Raw genomic sequence first — 21,151 nt, 5'->3', positions numbered from 1 at the left:
GCCTTTTTTTTCCTCACCCTCCCGTTGGAAAATTAATCAGTTCTTCACACACTGTAGGTGAAATTTCTGACAACTCTCCTGAGCTTTTTCAGATTCTTTTGTACTGGAAGATACAGTTTTTCTAAGTGTGGTAGTGGCTATGTCTCCCTCAAGATACAGAGCTAACATTTAGCCTAAAACATTAAGTGCATTTCATATGTCTAGTGATCCAAGCCCACGCCATTTTTTTTTTATTGGATAAATGCTTAAGAAATTATAGTTTCAGTATCACACTAACTCAGACCATTTGCACACGGACAGAATGATCATAGCAAACTCAACATGGTTTACAGTGTGACAAGAACAGTTACTTGGAGAAATAAGTCATATCTGTTGATAAGATGACAGCATACAGGTAATCAGTCGGTTTTGAAAGTTTCCTTTTGGGCAAGCTGCTAAGACATTTTTGACCATTGACTCATTTGGCCCTGTGCCAAGGACACCAAGGACATGGACTAAGAAAGCAACTGATCTGAATTTCAGATTGCTTCAGTAAGTTCAGGAAGACAATATTTCAAGCTGACTTTTCCACTAGTTTCTCACAAAACAAGAAACATTTGTTCTGTTTTGTTTTGAACAGCATCCCTTCTTGTGGTGCAGTATGTACTGCAACCCAGGAATCCTTTGTTTTGAGGGTAGCGAAGTATTTCAACTGCAATTTTAGTGCTCCCCTAGCAGGCACTTCACAACAAAAGACTATAGCCAAAATCCTTATATGATCTCATTAGGAGGTCATATAATCACAGAATCACAGAATGTTAGGGATTGGAAGGGACCTCAAAAGATCATCTAGTCCAATCCCCCTGCTGGGGCATGAGCAACTTGATAAGGTTACACAGGAGTGTGTCCAGGCGGCTTTTGAATGTCTCCAGAGAAGGAGACTCCACAACCTCCCTGGGCAGCCTGTTCCAGTGCTCTGTCACCCTCACTGAGAAGAAATTTCTTCTCAAGTTTAAGTGGAACCTCCTGTGTTCCAGTTTGTACCCATTGCCCCTTGTTGTATCATTGGTTGTCACCAAGAAGAACCTGGCTCCATCCTCCTGACACTCACCCTTTACATATTTATAAACGTTACTGAGGTCACCCCTCAATCTCTTCTTCTCCAAGTTAAACAGACCAAGCTCCCTCAGCCTTTCCTCACACAGAAGGTGTTCCACTCCCTCCATCATCTTTGTGGCTCTGCACTGGACTCTTTCCAGCAGTTCCCTGTCCTTCTTGAACTGAGGGGCCCAGAACTGGATGGAATATTTCAGAAGTGGTCTCACCAAGGCAGAGTAGAGAGAAAGGAGAACCTCTCTCGACCTACTAACCACCCCTGTTCTAATATGCCCCAGGATGCCATTGGCCTTCCTGGACACAAGGGCACAGCACTGGCTCATGGTCATCCTGCTGTCCACCAGGACCCCCAGGTCCCTTTCCCCTACACTGCTATCTAATAGGTCATTCCCCAACTTATACTGGAACTTGGGGTTGTTCCTACCCTACTCTACACTTGCCCTTGTTATGTTTCATTAATTTTTTCCCTGCCCAACTCTCCGGCCTGTCCAGGTCTCGCTGGATGGCGACACAGCCTTCTGGCATGTCAGCCACTCCTCCCAGTTTAGTGTCATCAGCAAACTTGCTGACAGTGCACTCTATTCCCTCATCCAAGTCATTGATGATTATATTGGATAGTACTGGTCCCAGTACTGGCCCTTGAGGGACTCCACTAGATACAGGCTTCCAATTAAACTACGCCCCATTGACCACAACTCTCTGACTTTTTTCCTTCAGCCAGTTCATGGTCCACCTCACTACCCAATCGTCCAGACCACACTTCCTCAGTTTAGCTGCGAGGATGCTGTGGGAGATGCTGTGTCAAATGCTTTGCTAAAATCAAGATAGACCACATCCTCTGCTTTTCCATCATTCATCCCCCTCGTTATGTCCTCATAAAAGGCTATGAGGTTGGTGAAGCATGATTTCCCCTTGGTGAAGCCATGTTGACTACTCCTAATCTTATCCTTGATATACCTTGAGGTGGCACCAAGGATAAGTTGTTCCATCACCTTTCCAGGGACGGAGGTGAGGCTGACCAGTCTATAGTTACCTGGGTCCTCATTCTTGCCCTTTTTGAAGACTGGAGTGACATTTGCTTTCCTCCAGTCCTCAGGCACCTCTCCCATTTCCCAATACTTGGCAAAGGTGATGGAGAGTGGTCTAGCAATTACCTCAGCCAGCTCCCTCAGCACCCGCGGCTGCATCCCATCCCAACCCATGGATTTATGGATGTTCAGATTGCTTAATTGGTCCATAACCCAGCCCTCATCAACTAAGGCAAACTCTTCCATTGCCATGCCTTCCTCTGGGGCCTCAGGGGCACAGAACTCCTCAGAACAGCCTCCGGCAGAGTAGACAAAGAAGGCGTTCAGTAACTGTGCCTTGTCTGTATCTTCTGTCACCAGGGCACCCACCACATTCATCAATGGGCCTACATTGCCTCTAGTGTTAGTTTTATCTGCCTTGTATTTGAAGAAGCTCTTTCTGTTGTCCTTGACCCCTCTCACCAGGTTTAATTCTAAGGAGACCTTAGCTTTCCTAGTTTTCTCCCTACACCCTCTGACAGCAGCCTTATATTCTTCCCAAGTGGCCAGCCCCTCCTTCCATGATCTGTTAACTCTCCTCTTCCACTTGAGTTTGCCCAGGAGTTCCCCGTTGAAACATGCAGGTCTCCTGGCTCCCTTCCTTGACTTCCTACGTGTCGGGATGTTCTGATCTTGAGCTTGGAAGAAGCAGCCCCTGAGTGCTAACAAACTATCTTGGGCCCCTTTACCTTCAAGTACCCTGTCCCATGGGATTCCCCCTAGCAATTGTTCGAAAAGGCCAAAGTTAGCCCTGCTAAAGTCCAGGGTTGCAATTCTGCTTGCTATTCTGTTCCTGCCACATGAGATCCTGAACTCCACCATCTCATGGTCACTGCAGCCAAGGCAGCCCTCAGCCTTTATCGCTTCAACCAGACCCTCCTTGTTAGTGAGGATGAGATCCAGCAGTGCTCCTCTTTTAGTTGGCTCATCTGCCATTTGCTTCAGAAAGTTATCATCAATGCACTGGAGGAACCTCCTGGACTGTGGCTGGCTGAGTAGTCCTTCTAGCAAACAACAGGGTAGTTAAAATCCCCCACTGCAACCAGGGCCTGTGACTGTGAGGCTGCTCTCAGCTGTCTGTAGAAGGCCTCATCAACTTCCTCACGCTGATCTGGTGGCTGGTAATAGACACTCACAACAGTATCGCCCCTGCCAGACTGCCCCTTAATTCTCACCCATAGACTCTCAACTCGCTCCTCAATCGCCCTGAACAGTACTCAATACCTTGTAGTTGCTCTCTCACGTAAAGAGCAACTTCACTGCCATGCCTGGTTGGCCTGTCTTTCCTGAGAAGGACATAGCCATCCATGACCACATTCCAGCCATGTGAGCTGTCCCAGCTAGTGTGTGTCTATACTAAACTTAAATATTTGGGCCAAGGATGGAATACTGGGAGAAAGGTTCCTCTACAAAGGAACCTAACAGATAACAGTGAAAACGGGGATGTCACTGAAGCAGGTAGATTGTGGGGGAGGATGTAAAGCTGTTGTGCTTCCCATAGTCAAAACCAGACTAGATACATATGGTCAGTTTTTTGCAGCTTTGCCTAAAATGGACTTCAGACTGAGAGTGCTTAAAAAACAGACAGCACTAGATATTGTGGCAGCCAAAGAGAATAAGCCACAGAGCTACTTGTATCCATAATGTTCCTATGTTTTATGTTGAAAAAAAAAACCAGCTGAGATAACAGAGCCTGGTCTATAAAAGGTAGACCTAGGTCATCATCTAGCACAAGGCAACTTTATCTTCAGCAGTGTTACCATGGAGGACCCAGGCAGCATGTGGGTGATGTTAAATATCTTATCTCAGTACAAATGCATAGCTTAGCCAGCTATGGTACTTGTTCAGCAGAGGATACAGCAAACAGAAACTACAGGAGAAAGAAGAAAGAATACACTCTAGTTTTGGTTGTGAAGCCTTAACAAACATCTCTGATTTCTTCAGCCCTGTGCTTCAGAGTGTTTTCTCCTGGTTGAGGATGGGACCACTTACCTGGATTGCTTGGAGCATAAGCACCAGAAAATTTACAAAACTCTGTTGGCTGGTGCCAGGGACAGGGGTTTGCTTTGATCTGATTTCTCTGTGTGATTTTATATAATTTTATATTTGTTTGAAGGAATCTATTTCTTTGGCTTAGTTACAGTTCTTTATCTAGTCCATGGTGGTAGGTGTTCACATAGGCATTTTTGGTGGTTTTGATGTTTTTGTTTGTTTGTGGGGTTTTGTTGTTGTTGTTGTGGTTTGGTGTAGGTTTTTTCGGTTTTGTTTTGGTTTTGTGTTGTGTTAATTTTTTTTCAATTGCTTATCTTACATGAAGGGGACACCTTACATACGAGGAAGAGGTAAAAAGGAACAGAAAAAAATATTTCTCTGTGGGACAATTCTTGCTCATGTCTCACATGCATAATGACAGAATGAAAGCTGGGAACAGAGAGAAAGAAAAATGAATCAAGTAATGACAGAAGATTAAAAAAAAACAGACAATCCCCCAAAAACAATAACAACAAAACCACCACCCAAAAAACGCTGAGAAAACTTCTATATCTAAACCTCAGAAAGAGATTTTATTTGTTCATATTGTTTCCTATTTCCATTTGACTTCCTTGGCAGGTAGCCCAGTGCTCCATCAGTTAGAGTAAAGGAAGTTACAGTATCACATTGTTGTAGGGATTGAATTTTATTGCATTGCTATTACAATTAGGCAAGTATTAACTCAGTTAATGAGGCATAACTTTTTTTTTAAAAGAAGTATATACAACTGGGAATTGTGGATTAGTCCACCAGTAAAGCCCCAAACAAAAACTTTATGAGAGTGAAGGAAAGAGATTACAAATAGTAAAATAATAAGAGGTGATGCAACTTTAAAGGGGCATACTAAAAGCAGGGAATCATTACTGTTGATTAGCTGACAACCAGCCTGAGGGAAAGCTGCATGTTTTAGCAGTGACCAAACCCACTAGCATGCATCCAGCTAGCTGTGCAAAAAGCCACCCAGATACCAAGCAAAAGATGGAGAGAACACTTTACCAGTCTGTGAGGGCGATAACTATTTAATGTCCAAAAGATAGGCCTGAGAGGTACTACCCCTCTCAGTAACCTGGATTTTAGGGTGGATTTTGGGTGCTGTATTGGGTTTTTTTTATTTTTATTGTTTGCTTTAAACATAACCTGTATTAAAAAAAAAAAAAAAATAAAAATAAAGTGTTCTGTAGCTAAAATTATTATTCCACCACTTTTAATTCTAAGCGGGAGAAAATGTCTACACTGAACCTGATTTACGGGGAAAAAAAAATCAGTCTAGCAGGACTCCACAAAGTTAAACTTGTATGGCAAGAGATCAGAAATGGAAAGTGCACCAGGGCAAGCAACTAATAGAGCAACTTTTGAAATATTGCTTTAGTCATCTCTCATCCTAACTTTTGGGTTCACTAATATGTTGGGCTATAAACAATAGTAGATGGGACCCCTGTCACCAGCCCAGGGAGGAGAGGCTCAGGATGATGCTTGATGGGCATGGTAGGGGATGGTGGGTAACAAGGAAAGTCTGCAGGAGGAAGGGGTGCTTTGAGACATAAAAATTTCATGATTTGACCCTGATTTTGGGGCCTGTTGAACTGCATAAGGGAAGATGGGAGCTCTGAGAGTAATGAAAATGAAAAGAGTGAACCACCCTGCAAAAATAAATTGCTTCAAGCTGTAAACTACATCCAATGGCTCATTTCTGCTGTGTGGGGAGCAGGGGATGACAGGAAAATTAGCCTCAGAGATGCTTATTTGAATCCCTGGTCAGACTATGGCTTGAAGCTGCTAAACTTCCATTTTGCTTTTCATTCAAACAAGTAGTTTTTAACATATATATATCTTTTTTTCTGGTTTCATTTCAGTTTGGTACCTTGAAATTAAATGTTATACTCTGTGTTCATGTGAATACAGCAAGACTAAGCACTTGGTTTTCAAGTGGGGAGGGCTGGGCTGGGGCTTGTGCAGCATTTTGGGGTGAGGGCCATGATCCACCTAAGGCAGATGCTGCTTTGGCTGAGGCATCGAAGAGGCGATGCCTTCATGGCACACACGGCTGCTCAGCAACATGGAGTGACAGGTACTCTGCGAATGTAGAAGCAGCTTCAATATATAGCTACAGCACAGTTTCTTCTCGGAAGGATATGTAATATTTATTAGTGACTCACAAGCACCTTATACACACAGGATATCTGTGGGTGCCTGAGACCTCATATCTGCTGCTTTACACCCAGACATGCTCTATTGTTGCTGAAACTGAAATTTCTGCTACATATCATGGCTTAGCAATAAATCAGTTCAGATACAAGCTCAACATCTGCTTCTCTAAATCCCCAAATATTAAGAATATCAAGCTCTGGTTATTTCACACTCTCCTGCAAACACAAACCTTTGAAAGGGTTGGAAACTAAACTCAGTATTAATTACAAATCCATGGTGGGTAAATTCAAGTGGCTTACTTTACTGAAGAGATTTAAAAATCAAGCTTTCTAATAATATTAGGATAAACTGGATGGAAAAGCAGTGGAGATAAAGCATATTTTCCCCCTTGCGTAGATAGCAGCAGAGTGAATTAAAAGATTTCCAATGATCCCAGACAGTGAAACTCAACTACCTTTGTAGGATACTTGACCCTATCATCCAGCTTCAAAGTCATACAGTAGCAATGAACCACAGTTCTTCAATCTAATTAAAAGCAAAAAATGAAATTTGCTAACCAAACAGATGTTACTCCATGCTTCTTTAATGGTGACTCTTAGTAGTTGCTTACTTGCAAAAATTTAGGACATATACTGAAAAACTGGGCATGCAGTAAAAACATTTGCCCATATGTATTATATTTTTATTGTACCATTAGGAATACTGGGAATCAGAACAAGTGATCAACACATTCAGGTTTGCAGAGTCTGTTATTTACTATTGCAGCTTAAGGGACTGCACCAAGGGAGAGCCACTGGCTATTCTCTTGGAAAAGTCATGGAGTCCAGGCAACTGGAGAAGAGCAAAGATCATCCTGACCTTTAAAAAAGGGAGAAAAGCGTAGCTAGGCAATTACGGAGTAGGTATGCTAACCTCAAATACAAAGAAGTATATATATATATATATATATCTCACAAAATAAATTTCTAAGCAGCTGGAGGATTACGAGGTCTTAAGAAACCAATTAAGATTTGTCAAGAATAGACAAATCACGTCAAACCAGTCTAGTTTATTTCTGTGACAGGATAATCTGATAACTAGTAGATGTGATATATCTTGTCTTTAGTAAGACTTCTGGTGCTGTCCCATATGACATTCTTATGAGCTAACTAGGGAAATATGGGCTATTATGAAATAATTTTAATGTGAAAGCAGAGTGAACTGCAAAATATTGTGTACTGAGTACTCTTCATTTGTCAGAGGTTCTCTGGCCATCTGAAAAGCACAACAAAGCAGTAAAGAGAAGGCTGTCCTTCATGTTTTATGCTGTTCACCATTTGCATTAGTAACCAGTATAATGAGTATATGCATGTTTATACGTGTGAATAAATCATGGCAGAAATATTTATAGGAGAAATTAGGAAAGCAAAATTCATCAAGAAACATGTAAAAAATTGGACTGAGGACTGAAAAAGGAAGTGAGCGCATGCACACAGATGAGGAATTAATGACCCAGTAGTGATAGTTTGGAAATTATCTGAGGAATTATAGATGCTCAGAAAATAAATGGAAGTCAATAGTATAGATACTTGTCTGAATTAACAGCAGTGGCACATGTGAGACAGCATAAGTAATTGTCTGATTCCCCTTGGCACAGCTTAGGCTTTTATTGGTATAGATATCTAGGTCTGGGTATCGTCCTTAAGCAGGGATGCAAAGTGGAAAAATGTCACTTGGACATTACTGAAAAATAGGCATATCCAAATTTGTGGAACTAATTATCAGCAATTTATCCCTTGAGATCTGAATGGAGACATAGTGGTGGGCTGCAAGGCATTTGCTTGTTCTGCTCTTCTTCATGTGAATGTGTTCTGCTGCCGTTCCAGAACTGGCTGTGGGTATTTATACCCTTTTACAACAAACACAATAGTTACAAAAGCATTAATCTCTCTTTGGGATATAAAGCAAATACAATGTACCAGTAAGGCTGAAGGGACAGATGCGCGTCAGAGTAACACAACTGCTGAAGTGAAACCTACTCACAATGTAAATAGTTTGCACACTGCATAGATTCGACCAACGGAGATGCTTTCCTGCTGTTCAAGTATAGCAACAAAACCCACCCAATAGAAGCTAAAATGACACCATATGTACCCACTGCAACACAACATCGGGCATACTGATGGTATCAAGAAAGAGTGGATAAATCCAATTCTGGGTAGCTCTTTTCAGTGATTCCTCTTTCTATCGAAGATACCAAGACAAAATACCAAATATATATATATATATATATATATGCTACATCCACGTCCATAATGTTTATCAACTTACAGACTCCAGGACAGGTATATCATTCATTATTTTGCACCAGTAAGCACAGTAATATACAAAAGCATGCAAAATCATTCATAGTACAGAAAGATTCCATTATCTTTAGTCCTCAAAAGTAACTAGTGAACATTTAAACCACTCCTGTTTTTTCTAGGAAGGTAATTCCTGAGATGCAAAGTTGAGTTGTATGTTGGCATTTTCAAAGACACCATAATACAGTGAAGCATATGGAAACAACTTGGTAGGGACGTAATGAAACAGGAGCAAGATACTATCTAATACAGATACTCAGAGGCAAGAAATTATCATGGGGTTAAATTACAGTAAGTGGTGGGAATTTTTATTTTGTTGAAAAGTACATCTTTCACTGGATTCAACATAGTAATAAGATGAAAAGAGGTCCACTGGCAAGGGAGGAAAAAAAGCAAAAGTTTGGAAGTACTTGACACAACTAAAAAAATGTCAGTTTTTTCAATATCCCATAGGCAGACTGTAAGAGACAATTTTTCCCTGTATTCATGGAGAAAGTAAAGTCTTTGACTGATGTAAGTCAGTTTAGCACAAATGCTGGTCTGTCTAGTTACAACCTGCACTATCGGTTTCTTTTAATAGATAATATAGGTAATATCTAGCTTTCACTCTGAACCCATGCTTTAACACTCAGAATTTATCCATATTTAGTTACAATTTTATCACACTTCTCTAATCAAATAAATTTACTTTGTCCTCCAAGCAATCACCTCAGTATTCCAGTATGTAAAAAATACTTTCATTATGTTTATTATAAAAATATAAATGTTTCCACTACAAATCATTTTACATTAGTAAGAGGCCATCTACAATTGCACAATATATAATCTAAATGAGTAAGTAATGCTTTGAAATACAAGTAAAGTAAATACATATTGCCAATCAAATCACATCTATACATTGCTTATTGAATGCTAAGTAACAGCACAAAACTAGATATGTTAACAGAAATAAATAAAATGGAAACTATATTTAAAGATACAAAACCAATAATACGGCATGTAATTTTATGAGTATTTGCATTTTGCTTGATGTCAACAACCTATGCAAGTCCTGTACAGGAAGATGGCCACACGAATTCTAGTATCTCTACTCCATAATGAAGAATTATACACTGCTATGTATACATATGTACAGGGAGTATAGGATGCTTGCAACAGAGGCCACTTACAGTACAAATCAACTTTTGACAGGAGAGAAAACTAAATGTGTTTTAAAACTCTCTGCTCCTAATAGAAATGAAAAGCAAAATTGAGTTTCTTTTTTTCCCCAAGCATCAGTGAGATTTAATCTTTTATGCTGAGCATGCTCAAACAGTGGGCTAGGAACATGACATGATACTAAGAGAAAATTGAGGGTGGTTGGTGCAAAGATTTTGGTCGTCATCTAAAATTCTAAGAAGTGGTTCTGTGTTTTCAGAAGCATTTCAGAGATGTCTTCCCCTCACCCCAGCCTCCTCACCCCCCACTCTCCAGTGGCAGAATGAAGCTGAAGAGAAATGTCAGGAGGAATATGTTATAAAAAGCTGTCCCCACACAGAGAGTGTCTGCAAATGGATTTTAGTGACTTAAATTCAAGAGCAGTATCTGATTTAGAGGAACCTGAAACTGAAGAAAATAAAGATTCTGAATGAACTAAGCAACTGAAGATACAGCTATTCTATTCAGCATGCTGCATTTCACAATAGATTGTGGCAGATAAGAAGTGTTCTTTACACCTTAAGTGCTTTATTTTAATTTTCTTCAGTTTTTCTTTTTTATTTTTTTTAATTTCAACTTACTTTGAAAGCCATGCATTTTTCTTTCAGAAAATATTACCAATTATTATCCTGTGACTGTATTTCAAATCCAGTCCTTCACTGCATGTTCACTGCCAGCATTCATGAAGAAGTCTCTAATTCTGCTTCTATTTAGCAGTATGTGACAAATGTTTTGTCTCTACATTTTATAAGTCTTGGGCCCATGAAGAAAAATTTAAAAGCTGATTCAGTCACATAAATCCTAGGAACTGATTCTTCCCTTACTTATGTGCCTTGTGCTACACAGAGCTTCAAAAACCAAACCATTACAAGAAAGCATGACTAGTTACCTGCTTTTGCACACACAGTGAAAGGCGGCATGCCATCTGCCTCCCACCAAATCTTGGACTTTCAAGGACTCACTGTTATTCACCAGAGACAGGTTTAGATTCCGGCACAGCAGGTTGGGAATTGGGCTCTGAGCGCTAGTGGAAACTGCTCCAATGTCTGTGTGCCTGCCATCACATCTAGAGCATTCAGAAGCTCATCACTACATAGCACAAGAAGTTCCTCACTGTGATTTAGATGATGCATTTTCAGAGCAAAGAGTTGAGCCTGCTCAGAACCAGGACTGACATGTTTTGGAGCAATAGCTTAAGAACTCACTATTGGGAAGATGCTGAAGCAGGAAGGACTCTCAAATCTCACCTTCCAGGATCGTTTTTCCACCAGGAAATGTGAATGCTCTCCTATAGATAGGCTTCTTTCTCCTTTCTTTCAAGGAACAGGCACCTAAGGAACCTGTGCCAAAAAAGCAAGGCCCCTGAAGGATGGCAGGCCCTGGACAGATGTCTTCTAGCTTGGACTTAGGTAGAATTACATACCGAAGCCTCATTTCACAAGCTTAAGTCATCCTTCTAAACTATCCACTTATGCTTGGCTGCAAGTCACCATCTCAGCATAACTACCAGTGGCTGTCCCCATGGCAGTACACCTCCCACTTCACAGCGTCAGGAGCAGAGCCCACCAGGTGGAAACCAGAAATGGACCACTTCCCCGTGAACTCAGAGAGCATCCTCAGTTAATGCAGGATGCAACCCTGACTCTTTTTAATGTTTGCTAAGCAAATCTGACACCTAAACACCACATGAGAATAGGGGTCCTTACTTTGACAGGAAAGCAGGCCTTTGGGAAGTAAATGAGATGTACTTCACCGGGACAGATACCATCTAGAGACTGATATGAACCAAACTCTGCCAAAACTCAAGCCAGGGTTAAAATGCCACTCACAGCAAATGGAAGGAATCTCAACAAGTCCAGATGCTTTGTTGAGTGTCAGAGCTGGAAAAAAGACCATCTTTCTTCCCTTCTTTATTTCATATATGATGTTATGAGTATAAAATAGTCTAGTAACTAACCCTCAGACAATTTCTCAGCTTGAACCAATGAAGTTTTGATAACATTTGGCACTTGGCAATAATACAGCCAGGTTAAGGTATTTAAGCATAAATATAAACAATAATGAAAAAAAATAAATAAGTCTTTTAAAATTTAAGACTTGTTTCTATTTAAATGAACACAATTAGGGAAGCTAACATAATGGCAAAAATCTTTTGTCAACTAACTCAAAGTCACTACAAACTTTATTTCTGTGTTCCTTTCTGAAGTTGAAATAGCATGTTACAATGACATTATAAGTAAATATGGCCACACAGGTTGTGAGGTATAGTCCTCTATTTTCCTTATTTTAGAGAAATAAAATACCTGTTACAGATCTCTTCTGTATAAAAATACCGAAAGTCTGTCTTCTTGTTTGCAGTATAGATCAAATACACAGCTTTTACGTCCATGTGTTTTTCATGTTATTCAGTCACTTAATGTTCAAATGGCTCTAGGTTTTAGTATCACTGATTTTTACTTGGAAAGATTTTTTACGTATTTTTTCTTTTAAATTTACTATCTGCATTAACAGTCAGTCAAGAGCACCCACCCTTTAGGATTAACAGATAGAAAACAAGTTCGCTCCTATTTTTAAGGCATTTACACTCAATATTTGAGTGTCTTAGTGGGTTTGAAATTTCAACCATTAAGTTTCCAAAGCTGTTGCAAAGAACTCCTTTAAATTCTGCCGTTTATCAGCCATCACTTTTGCCATTTGACGCAATTTTTCTCTTTTTTTCTCTCCTGAGCAACATCATTTTGGCAACTTACACAGGAACAGGGCTGTTCTTTGTTTGAGTTTCTAGAGCTTTGATGCTGCTAACAATCTTCTTTTGAGGCCCCACAACTGTAACGCCAACTTTCTTCACATCACTGAAAAAAAGAGAAGATGCACTGGGTGAGTGAGCATAGTGTCTCTGTGCTTTCTAGCACTGATGTGAGCAAATAGCAATCAACTTGCTGATCTTATATTGCTGCACTGGAAGAGCCTCCAGGTATGGTGATATTGCTGAAACGCAAGACCAGGTACAAAAAATATTGAGAACCGTTGTATGAAAATAGCAGGAGGCTGCCAAAAAAGACTGAAAACTCATTTAGCCTTGTTGTGTTTGCTTACCTGGAAGAAAAGACAATGAAACAGTGTTCTCCGGTGGTACGTGCACCGGGATTTAGAGGCATGGGGATCACTTCTGGGCCAGGAGTGATCTTGAGCCACTCTACCACCTCCATCCCCCTGTCAGCCCGGTCGCTTTTGCTGAGCAGTGCTGACATCTCACTATCACGTGCTGAGCCCTCTGAATGGTCATCTTAACTCTGGTATCAGCATTGAGACTGATGGCTCCGTGGCCAAGCTTCCAGCTTCTACCCTGTTTTCCACCTCTCATTTCTCCAGGCCGTCCAGTCTCCTTGTTTCTTGTGCAACACAGAAGTGGTTCAGCACTTGCGAAGGGCTAATTAACCAGTGGCTCACAGGAAATTGGGCATTCCTAGGGGATTTCTGCACTGTCCCCAAAGGGTAATTGTTATAAAAAGCCATTAGCAGCCTTTTTATAGTTGCAATAATACACTAACTAACAGCATTGATGTGTTTAATTGTCGATACCACAGCTGCTGCTTACTCCTTTGTAAGTTGTCCTGTCTCCAGCTAGTGCAACAGCGAGTCAAGATTTCCTTTGGCATTAACTTCATAACGGCACTTGATGCCTTTTCAGGTGCAGAGGAAACATTATCCTACTCTTCCTCATCTAAAGAACAAAGACGTATTGCATTTGAATATAATAAACTTGCAAGCTGTCAACTTCCAATTTGATAATGTTTAAATGTCAAAACTGGAGGCAGGAGGGAGTTCAGTCCCTGAATAATTATTAGCGTGTAGGAGGAAAGCAGCTACAAAGGGTTTGCTCTGCCTCACCTGGTTTGATAGAATATGGGATGGACCATAAAGGAACAGATCGACATGTGCCAACTGTGGAAAAACCCCCATATAAAAGGCAGCATATAAAGAATCAACAGAGAAACTCCTAAACTGTGAGTGAAAGGGATGCTGGTGTACTAGATGACGCAGAATGCTACTGTATCAGACGAAACTGAGAATTTCCTCGGCATCAGTGAGAAAAAGCTGTGGAACTCTGGCCTTCATACAATAACCAGAGCACCTAAGTTTCCTTCATGTGTATTGCAACTACAACAATAATTTACATTTGTCCCTGTAAATGTAAGAATATTTTAGCTAAAACCTGGAAATTCCATATAAAAATGCTACTTGTGCTTTTGTTTACTTCTACACCCAGCCATAACCAACAATACAGAGCTGAAGTCAAACTTACTCTGTGGAAATCTTGGCTATTGTATCACAGGAACTGTACTCCACGCCGGTGAAAACCTCTTTGCACTGTCCTGTCCGAAAACCATTAAGCCAGTCACCTGTTGTGCGGAAGGCTGAAATATCAATGTTACTTTGGTCCAGGAGAAGATTTGATGGCCTGAAATAAAAAAGAACGTGATGACATTTAGGCAGCTGGGATACACAGGGACTTATTTTGTGTTTAAAGTTAGCACTGGCATTGGCAAGAGATGCAACTTTTCTTTTTGACTGTGGAAGTTGTCTGCTCCTGAGGCCACCACATGCACTCGGGCTGGCAGCTCTGATGAAAGCCACATAATCATCTTGCTTAAGAGCTCTGGCTTCTCATGCCCACACTTAAATCACTGAAGCATCACCAATTCATTAAGTGTATTGTTACATTACAATTTAATTTGTGAAGCATCAGCAAAGACAAGCCTAATTTAGATGATAGTCTTGTGTTTCACTTAGTCCCAAACAACTCACAAACTGCACACTCTAGACTCCAAGCTGACCATGTTGGTAGAATTTACACATATCAAATGTTCAGGGTATTGTAGCCCACTGACAAATCCTAAATGCTGCTATTAAGTTAGAAGCACAAATAATAAGACACTAGTGGCTTTAAAAAAAATGTATCAAGGCTAAAAATCAAATGTTAAATGAACTAAATGTATCTGCATGAGACTTGCACTCTGCAGTACACAGAAGCAGAAATGAGGAAGTTTGTTATTAAATACACTTAGTTGGATTTAACATGCAATTGCCATGTCCAGTTTAAAATTGATGCTCTCTCTAAGACTGGCACTTCCAGAAGGACCTCATACAAATAAACTAGAAGTGAGATGTGAATCATCTCCTGTCTTTCATGCTCATGAAGGGTGCTGAACTGACATGACTTGCATACAAGTTCTCTACTTAGACAACAACGAAAAAAACTAACAAACAAACCAACTCAATGAATCTAACCATTGTCCATGCTTTGCCTATTTAAAACTTTTTACATCTGCATAAGTCTACCTAGAAGCTATTGAGGAAAAATATCCTTCTCAAAATAATGATTAAATATATAACTTTCTAAACAAGAAGGAATATACTGCAGCTAACTCTGCACTTTGCATATTGCAGATGGCAGAGGTGGCACCTCCCATATTGATCCAGAAATTTAGTTCTGCCTTATAAGATGACTATTGTTTTCACAGTTTTGTGAGCATACTGTGACTTCTTATTTGTGGGCACTGAGGCTAAAAACAAATGACAGCCCTTCCCCATAAAGTCACTAGTGTCAGGCTCTCCCACACCTCATTTTAGCCATCTGAAAATACCACAAATAGGCCCAGCTAGTTTTCTGAACTACTGCTGCAGTCCATGGAGAGATACACCATTTCCAGGCAGGAGGTCTGTCCTCTCTGAAAGAGGTCTTCCAGGCAAACAGCTTGGAGTAGCCACCCAGCTCTCAAAGAGGGCACCTTGTTCTCAGCTGTCCATTCTCACTGACTTGACATCTTTTCGGAGTGGTGTGAGAAGCCCCTGAAGAGCAAGACAACCAGTACTTTTTTTCTACTGACAAGACGTCTTACTAATTCTAATTACCTTTCTCTCTTGGTGCTCATTAGCACAATAATGACTTCCTTAACGAGTCAGATGTTATTAGAGACTTCAACTCTACTTCTGCATTTTCCCCTATACTGACAAACCTATGCCTATACTAGACAGCTTTTTAGCCCCCATTCAGAAACATATGTGCTCTATTTTAAGTAAAGTACCTATCTCAGGCTTAAAAGCTAAGCCTGTGCTTGGCTGTGCTGCTACCATGGTGCTACTCACCAGCACAGGAGACTGAACTAGAGGATGTTCAAAGCAGTTAGCACTGCAACTTTACAGTCTATTTTCTGCCTCATAATTCTTTTCCCCATGGCTCTAGTGAAACATCACCTGCACAAGAGTCCAACTACTACAGCTAAATCCATCTGAAGTGACTTGTCACTGGAAAGAAGTGAAAATAAGAGGTGGTTAAACTAACGCTGTGATTTAAAGGTAGTGATTAAGCAGTGTTACAGGTAGATTACAGGATCTAGGCTGTAAAACACCCTTTTTACGCCAAGGCCAAGCCATCTTTAAGCATTGGAAAAAACATAAAGGGAAAATTTATAAAGGCTCCAAGGTGAAAGAAGTGCTTAAATACTAGTGAATTTAGGATCATAATCAGGCTAGAAAATCCAAACAAAACTTCTCAATCCTAATACAAGTCTTTATTAAGTTTCAACAGGATTAGCAGCACTTCAATAGCATACCCCTGCAGTACATCTGGCTTGCACTGGAATCAGGAGATATCACATCGGTTATACCAAGAATTTTACTTTTACCTTTGAAGAAAAGAACAATATAGCTTTGTGAAACAATAACTCTAGGTATTTTCTACATATTAAACAGCACCTTTTACTTCTGATGTTTTGCCAATTGTTATCAATCAACTGATTTCTTTCAGGCTCAAAAAATTATTTTAATATCTCCTTCCCTTCTGAGATTTCAGGCCGTAATTAAAGAGCTCATTAGATGCTTGAAAAATCTTAACTACAAAAACCACAAATGGACATAACACCACTGTAGATTCACCATCAGTTTTCACCAGGTCTCAGAGAAAAAAATGTTCCTGACCATTTGCCTGACTACCTTCCCTCCGGAGCTCAGCCAGGACAAGGAGCTGCTACAAACGACCATGATCACTGACACCAACTATAAACCTCACATCCTGGGAACAACTGCAGATGAAAAGAAAAGCAACAGAAGACACCAGAAATGTGCTCTGGCCCCAAAACAGTGAAGAAGGGAAAATATGGCATAGCAGCACCGACACAAACAAAATTCAAGTTGCTATTCTGATGCTAAAAACCAGATCTTTTGCACGTATATGATACACAGTTTTAAACACCCTCCAGTTAAAGGCTCAGGTTAGATAAACATGCCCAAAATATTTTCATTCAGTAGCTGTACAGCCTGCATCTCCCTGACTACTGTTTGTCCCATGAAGAGACAATGCTTTTTATTTATAGTTTTCTGGATATAGTGTCTCGAATCCCAAGACATTTATAAAGAATATTTATGAAGTGATCTTAGTGATAAAGCATGGAGATTTTTTTTTCATCCAGTCTAGTATGTCTTTTCAACTTAAATCTAATAAAACAAGGCCTGACTCAAGAATCACTAATGAAAGTATAAACACATTGAAATAGAACAGGTCTCTAGGATTAGGAATTAGTGGCCCAAAAGAGCTTTTATGTTTATTACTTGGATCAAAGTATCATCAGGACAAAAAATATGACCTAATTTTAATGCAAGTGACCTCAGGATAACCAGCACTGTAAAGTATCATTTTTCTCCTTGTAGGATTGCAAACAAAAATTAGTTACTTTCCTCCTCAGAGAGGACATCTGGACAGTTTATCAATGAATAGGAATTTGTCTCACTGCGAAGAGTCTGTGATGTCTCCTCACTCGCACCAAGGGAAAGCTGGGCTTTCAGAGCATCTGCACACATTGGCAGTTTTTTTCCCCCTGACCCAGCCCCTAGACAGAAGGTCTGACCATGAAATTTATGGTCAGGGTGATGTGCGCCATGAGCTCACACTTTACTAGACAAATTAGATGGGTTGCAATCCGTGCAGCTGTAAACGACGTCCTGCAGGGTTCCACCTGATCTTTTACAGCTTTTCATAAATCAGTACCTACTAGCTTCAGAAGAGAGCCATTAAAAAGAAATCATGGAAATTACATGTTTGCTCAGGGGAAGTGAAATAGAACATTTCCCTCTGTCTTTTCTTCTCTCCTCTCCATTTTTTTTCTTTTTTTTCTTTTTGTTGAACTCTTTTTATATTGTTGCTTTGACCAAGCTATGATGTACCCCACCCTGTTATCTTTCAACAGTCATGGAAAGACTTTCTATCCTCTTCATCTTGACTGCGTGTCTATCTACAGAGTTGTATTTGCTGACATGTGGTGCCCTGAAAAAACATCAGCAAGGCTCAGGTTAGAGAGACAAATTTAACAGCGAGATGCCTGTTACAAAATGTCCTGTTGCTGAAAGCTTTCTCTGGATGTGCCCATTACATTATCAGTTGGAATGAACCTCTGAGTCACCCGCAGTAGCAGGGAGAACTACAGTTTGTTATCATTAGCACTGCTTTTTGTCACAACACAGAGAAAGTTTTGCTGCACCACATAGTAACGGCAAAGACCACAGAAAACATCATTAGAACCCTTCCCAATATGGCATGGAAATCTCGTCTCTCACCGTCCGCTGCCTAGTGAGAAAAGGATGCATTAACTTGTAAAATCCAGGAACTGAGACAAAAGGAAAATGTCCTGCCACTTCTGCATGAAGTGTGGTATTATGCAAACACACAGAGGAGCTGTGCGCACACAATCCCAGACTTTGTATAGCAGTAGCCTCCCTCTTTCCATCCCTTCCTCCAAACAACACAACCAACCTCCAGTTTTTAAATCTGGACTTCCCCTTCCACAGTCAGTTGCTTTTAAAGGATAAAGCATTTTAAAAAACATAAAGTAATTTCCTGTGTCAAATTTTAGGTAATTATAAGCTGATTTTGTAAAGTGAAATTGCTCCCTAGGAGGGAGCCAGGTCTGGCTTGAACACAAATCCGATGTGCTTTATTACTATGGCAAGCTGAAGCACAGCATTCAGGTCTAACAAGAAGGATATCTCCTATTTTAAGGAAAAAAAAACAGTTGGCATAGAAAGCAAATTTAAGTTTTATCTTTTATAGCAAGCAAAATCAAAAGTATACAAGTGTATCAACAGGAGACCAGTAAATAAATGACATGCTGAGGAGAAGTGAAGTCATGTTTACTTGAGTATCCCTGAACTTTAAAGATAAGAATTGGAGTTCCACTTCTTCATGCCCATTTTTAAGGTATCCTTAGCAAAAATTGTAACTTAGTCCCTAAAATCAATTCACTTCTTAGGGTGGCACATTTGCTTTTCCTGAGGAGCTTTATATCATACTTGCACACTCTCAAAATAAGCAGGTTGTGACCACTCTTTGAAGCCAAAAGAGAGATGGAGCAATGAAGGGGGGGCAATATGAATAACCAACAGAGAAAAGAACACAGGTGAGGCTGATGGCCTGCTGCAAAATGATGCATCTCTCTAAATGTCACCCGGGACTTCTTATTTTCTAGCTCCATGTTGTCTGTTGACAAAAAACTTCCCACAGCCTCTTCTAGGATAATGATCAAATAAAATTTCAACTGCCCCACAGGTCAGTCCTCCAGTCTTCCCTAATCCTTTAGCTGCCCCTCAGAACATGCTTTTCGAGGGGCTTATATATTTTCACCATCCTTTTGGGGTAGAAATTACATGCCTGGATGTATCAATGTTCCTCAATTTACTTCCTGCCACCGCCACAACCACTGAAGGCGAAAAATACCAACACTCTGCTGATAATGGTTTTCTTTCTCTCAGAATGTAGCTTAAGCTGTGCTTTTAAGCTGCAGAAGTAAGGTCACTTGGCCATTTTCCAGGATTCATAGCTGGCCCAGAGGCAAGACCCTTAATCACTACCAGTCATTACCATTAGGACAGTCTATAGGCTCTTTACAAGAGGGAGAGAAAAATGCCTTAGAGAACTGTTATAATGCTTTTCTAGCTCCTTGCATCTCCCATTTGCTGTGTACGACTTGCCCTTATATCTCACATTTGGCTGCGCTGTGATTTTCTACAGACTTTGGCTAGGGCATTTGCTGCATGAGGCAACAGCTCCATGCAGTTTCTTTTTCCAGCATTTCCAGCACAGAATCGCCATTAATGCTAACAAGAGCTTCATGTTGTAAACCTGGCACATCGAGCTGAGAACAGCAGAAGAAAATCCCCTGGAACTCACAGTAAACAGCAAACGCTCACCGTCAGGGCACGCACTGGTTGGGCTGCATTGCTATTTATACAGTTCCCAATTCTGTGTACTTTGAATTCTTGTCCGAGTTTCACCAGCAGAGTCAAATTAGAGGTGCGAAAGTGCAAATAGATGTTTTACTGTCTTTGTTAACAGTGAACCTCAACAACTTTTAACTTTGGAAGAACAATGGTTGATTTGTGTCTGCCCCAGGCATGGTATTAATGGCTGCTGGAAAAATCAGGTGAAAATAGGGCTTTTCTGTCTCCAGCATGCAAACTCGCTGAACTCCCTCAAAATCTCAATCTAACTCCTGGATTCCCTGCACAATCTAAACTATGATTAGGCACCAAGGAGTATAATTTACTGTAACCTTCCATTTTTCTGCGTGATTTGTAGTTAAGTTTCACCCCCTTCCATAAATTCACTATTTTATGTTTAACAGACTTCAGAAAGAAGGCAAGCGTTGTAGGTTTACATTGCCTGAATTCTTTCAGGGCAAGCAGTCTATTTCAGGATACAGCTTATATTGTTGCTGGGTTTTGAACGGAGCTAAAAATTCACATGTAGGCTTGCATTATGCAGCATTTGGCCAGACCAGGACCCTGTTGTCAATGCCTTGACAACCACAAAGTGTGGCTCTCTGAAACACTTGAAATAAAACTGAAAGCTCTTTCCTTCAGCCCTCCAGCCTGAAAGTTCCTACCAGGGAGAAGCAAGCAAGCAATATTACAGCAGGTCAGCAGTATGTGTCATGCATCTGAAACCTGGTATGAATAGCAAAAAAATGGAACTTTCAACAAAATGTTCAGCCAACACAAATAAAATAGTCATTTTGCAGCAAATACTACTGTAAAAACAGGCCTTGAATTATGCTGCATAATGGAGCAGCCTGAATTTTTTATTTGACCTGTTTGCTGCTCCTACTGAATTTAATTTTCCCAAATATCCTACTAAGCTAGTGTACTAGACCGTTTCCACGGAATCATCTCCGATATTAAGTACAAACAAACTTTGTGAGGAGCCAACTTCAGATTTTA

At 40.4% G+C, this 21,151-nt stretch overlaps 1 protein-coding gene across 3 annotated transcripts in view; it reads right to left on the bottom strand.

Annotated features, from left to right (window-relative positions):
- Positions 1-8,953: 8,953 nt before the first annotated feature.
- The window catches only part of EPHA3 (EPH receptor A3), a 230,011-nt gene continuing 217,813 nt past the window's right edge, over positions 8,954-21,151 (bottom strand). For all 3 annotated transcript variants that reach the window (XM_021287743.2, XM_065076418.1, XM_065076426.1), the window contains exons 16-17: positions 14,187-14,342; positions 8,954-12,732 (exon numbers count right to left, since the gene is read on the bottom strand). In XM_021287743.2, the coding sequence (XP_021143418.2) occupies positions 12,627-12,732; positions 14,187-14,342 (262 nt within the window). In that variant the 3' untranslated portion in view covers positions 8,954-12,626. The remainder of the gene's footprint in view (positions 12,733-14,186; positions 14,343-21,151) is intronic.

This window comes from Columba livia, chromosome 1 (assembly GCF_036013475.1).
Source record: "Columba livia isolate bColLiv1 breed racing homer chromosome 1, bColLiv1.pat.W.v2, whole genome shotgun sequence".
Classification (NCBI taxonomy): Eukaryota; Metazoa; Chordata; class Aves; order Columbiformes; family Columbidae; genus Columba; species Columba livia.
This window is presented reverse-complemented; position numbering and strand designations above follow the sequence as displayed.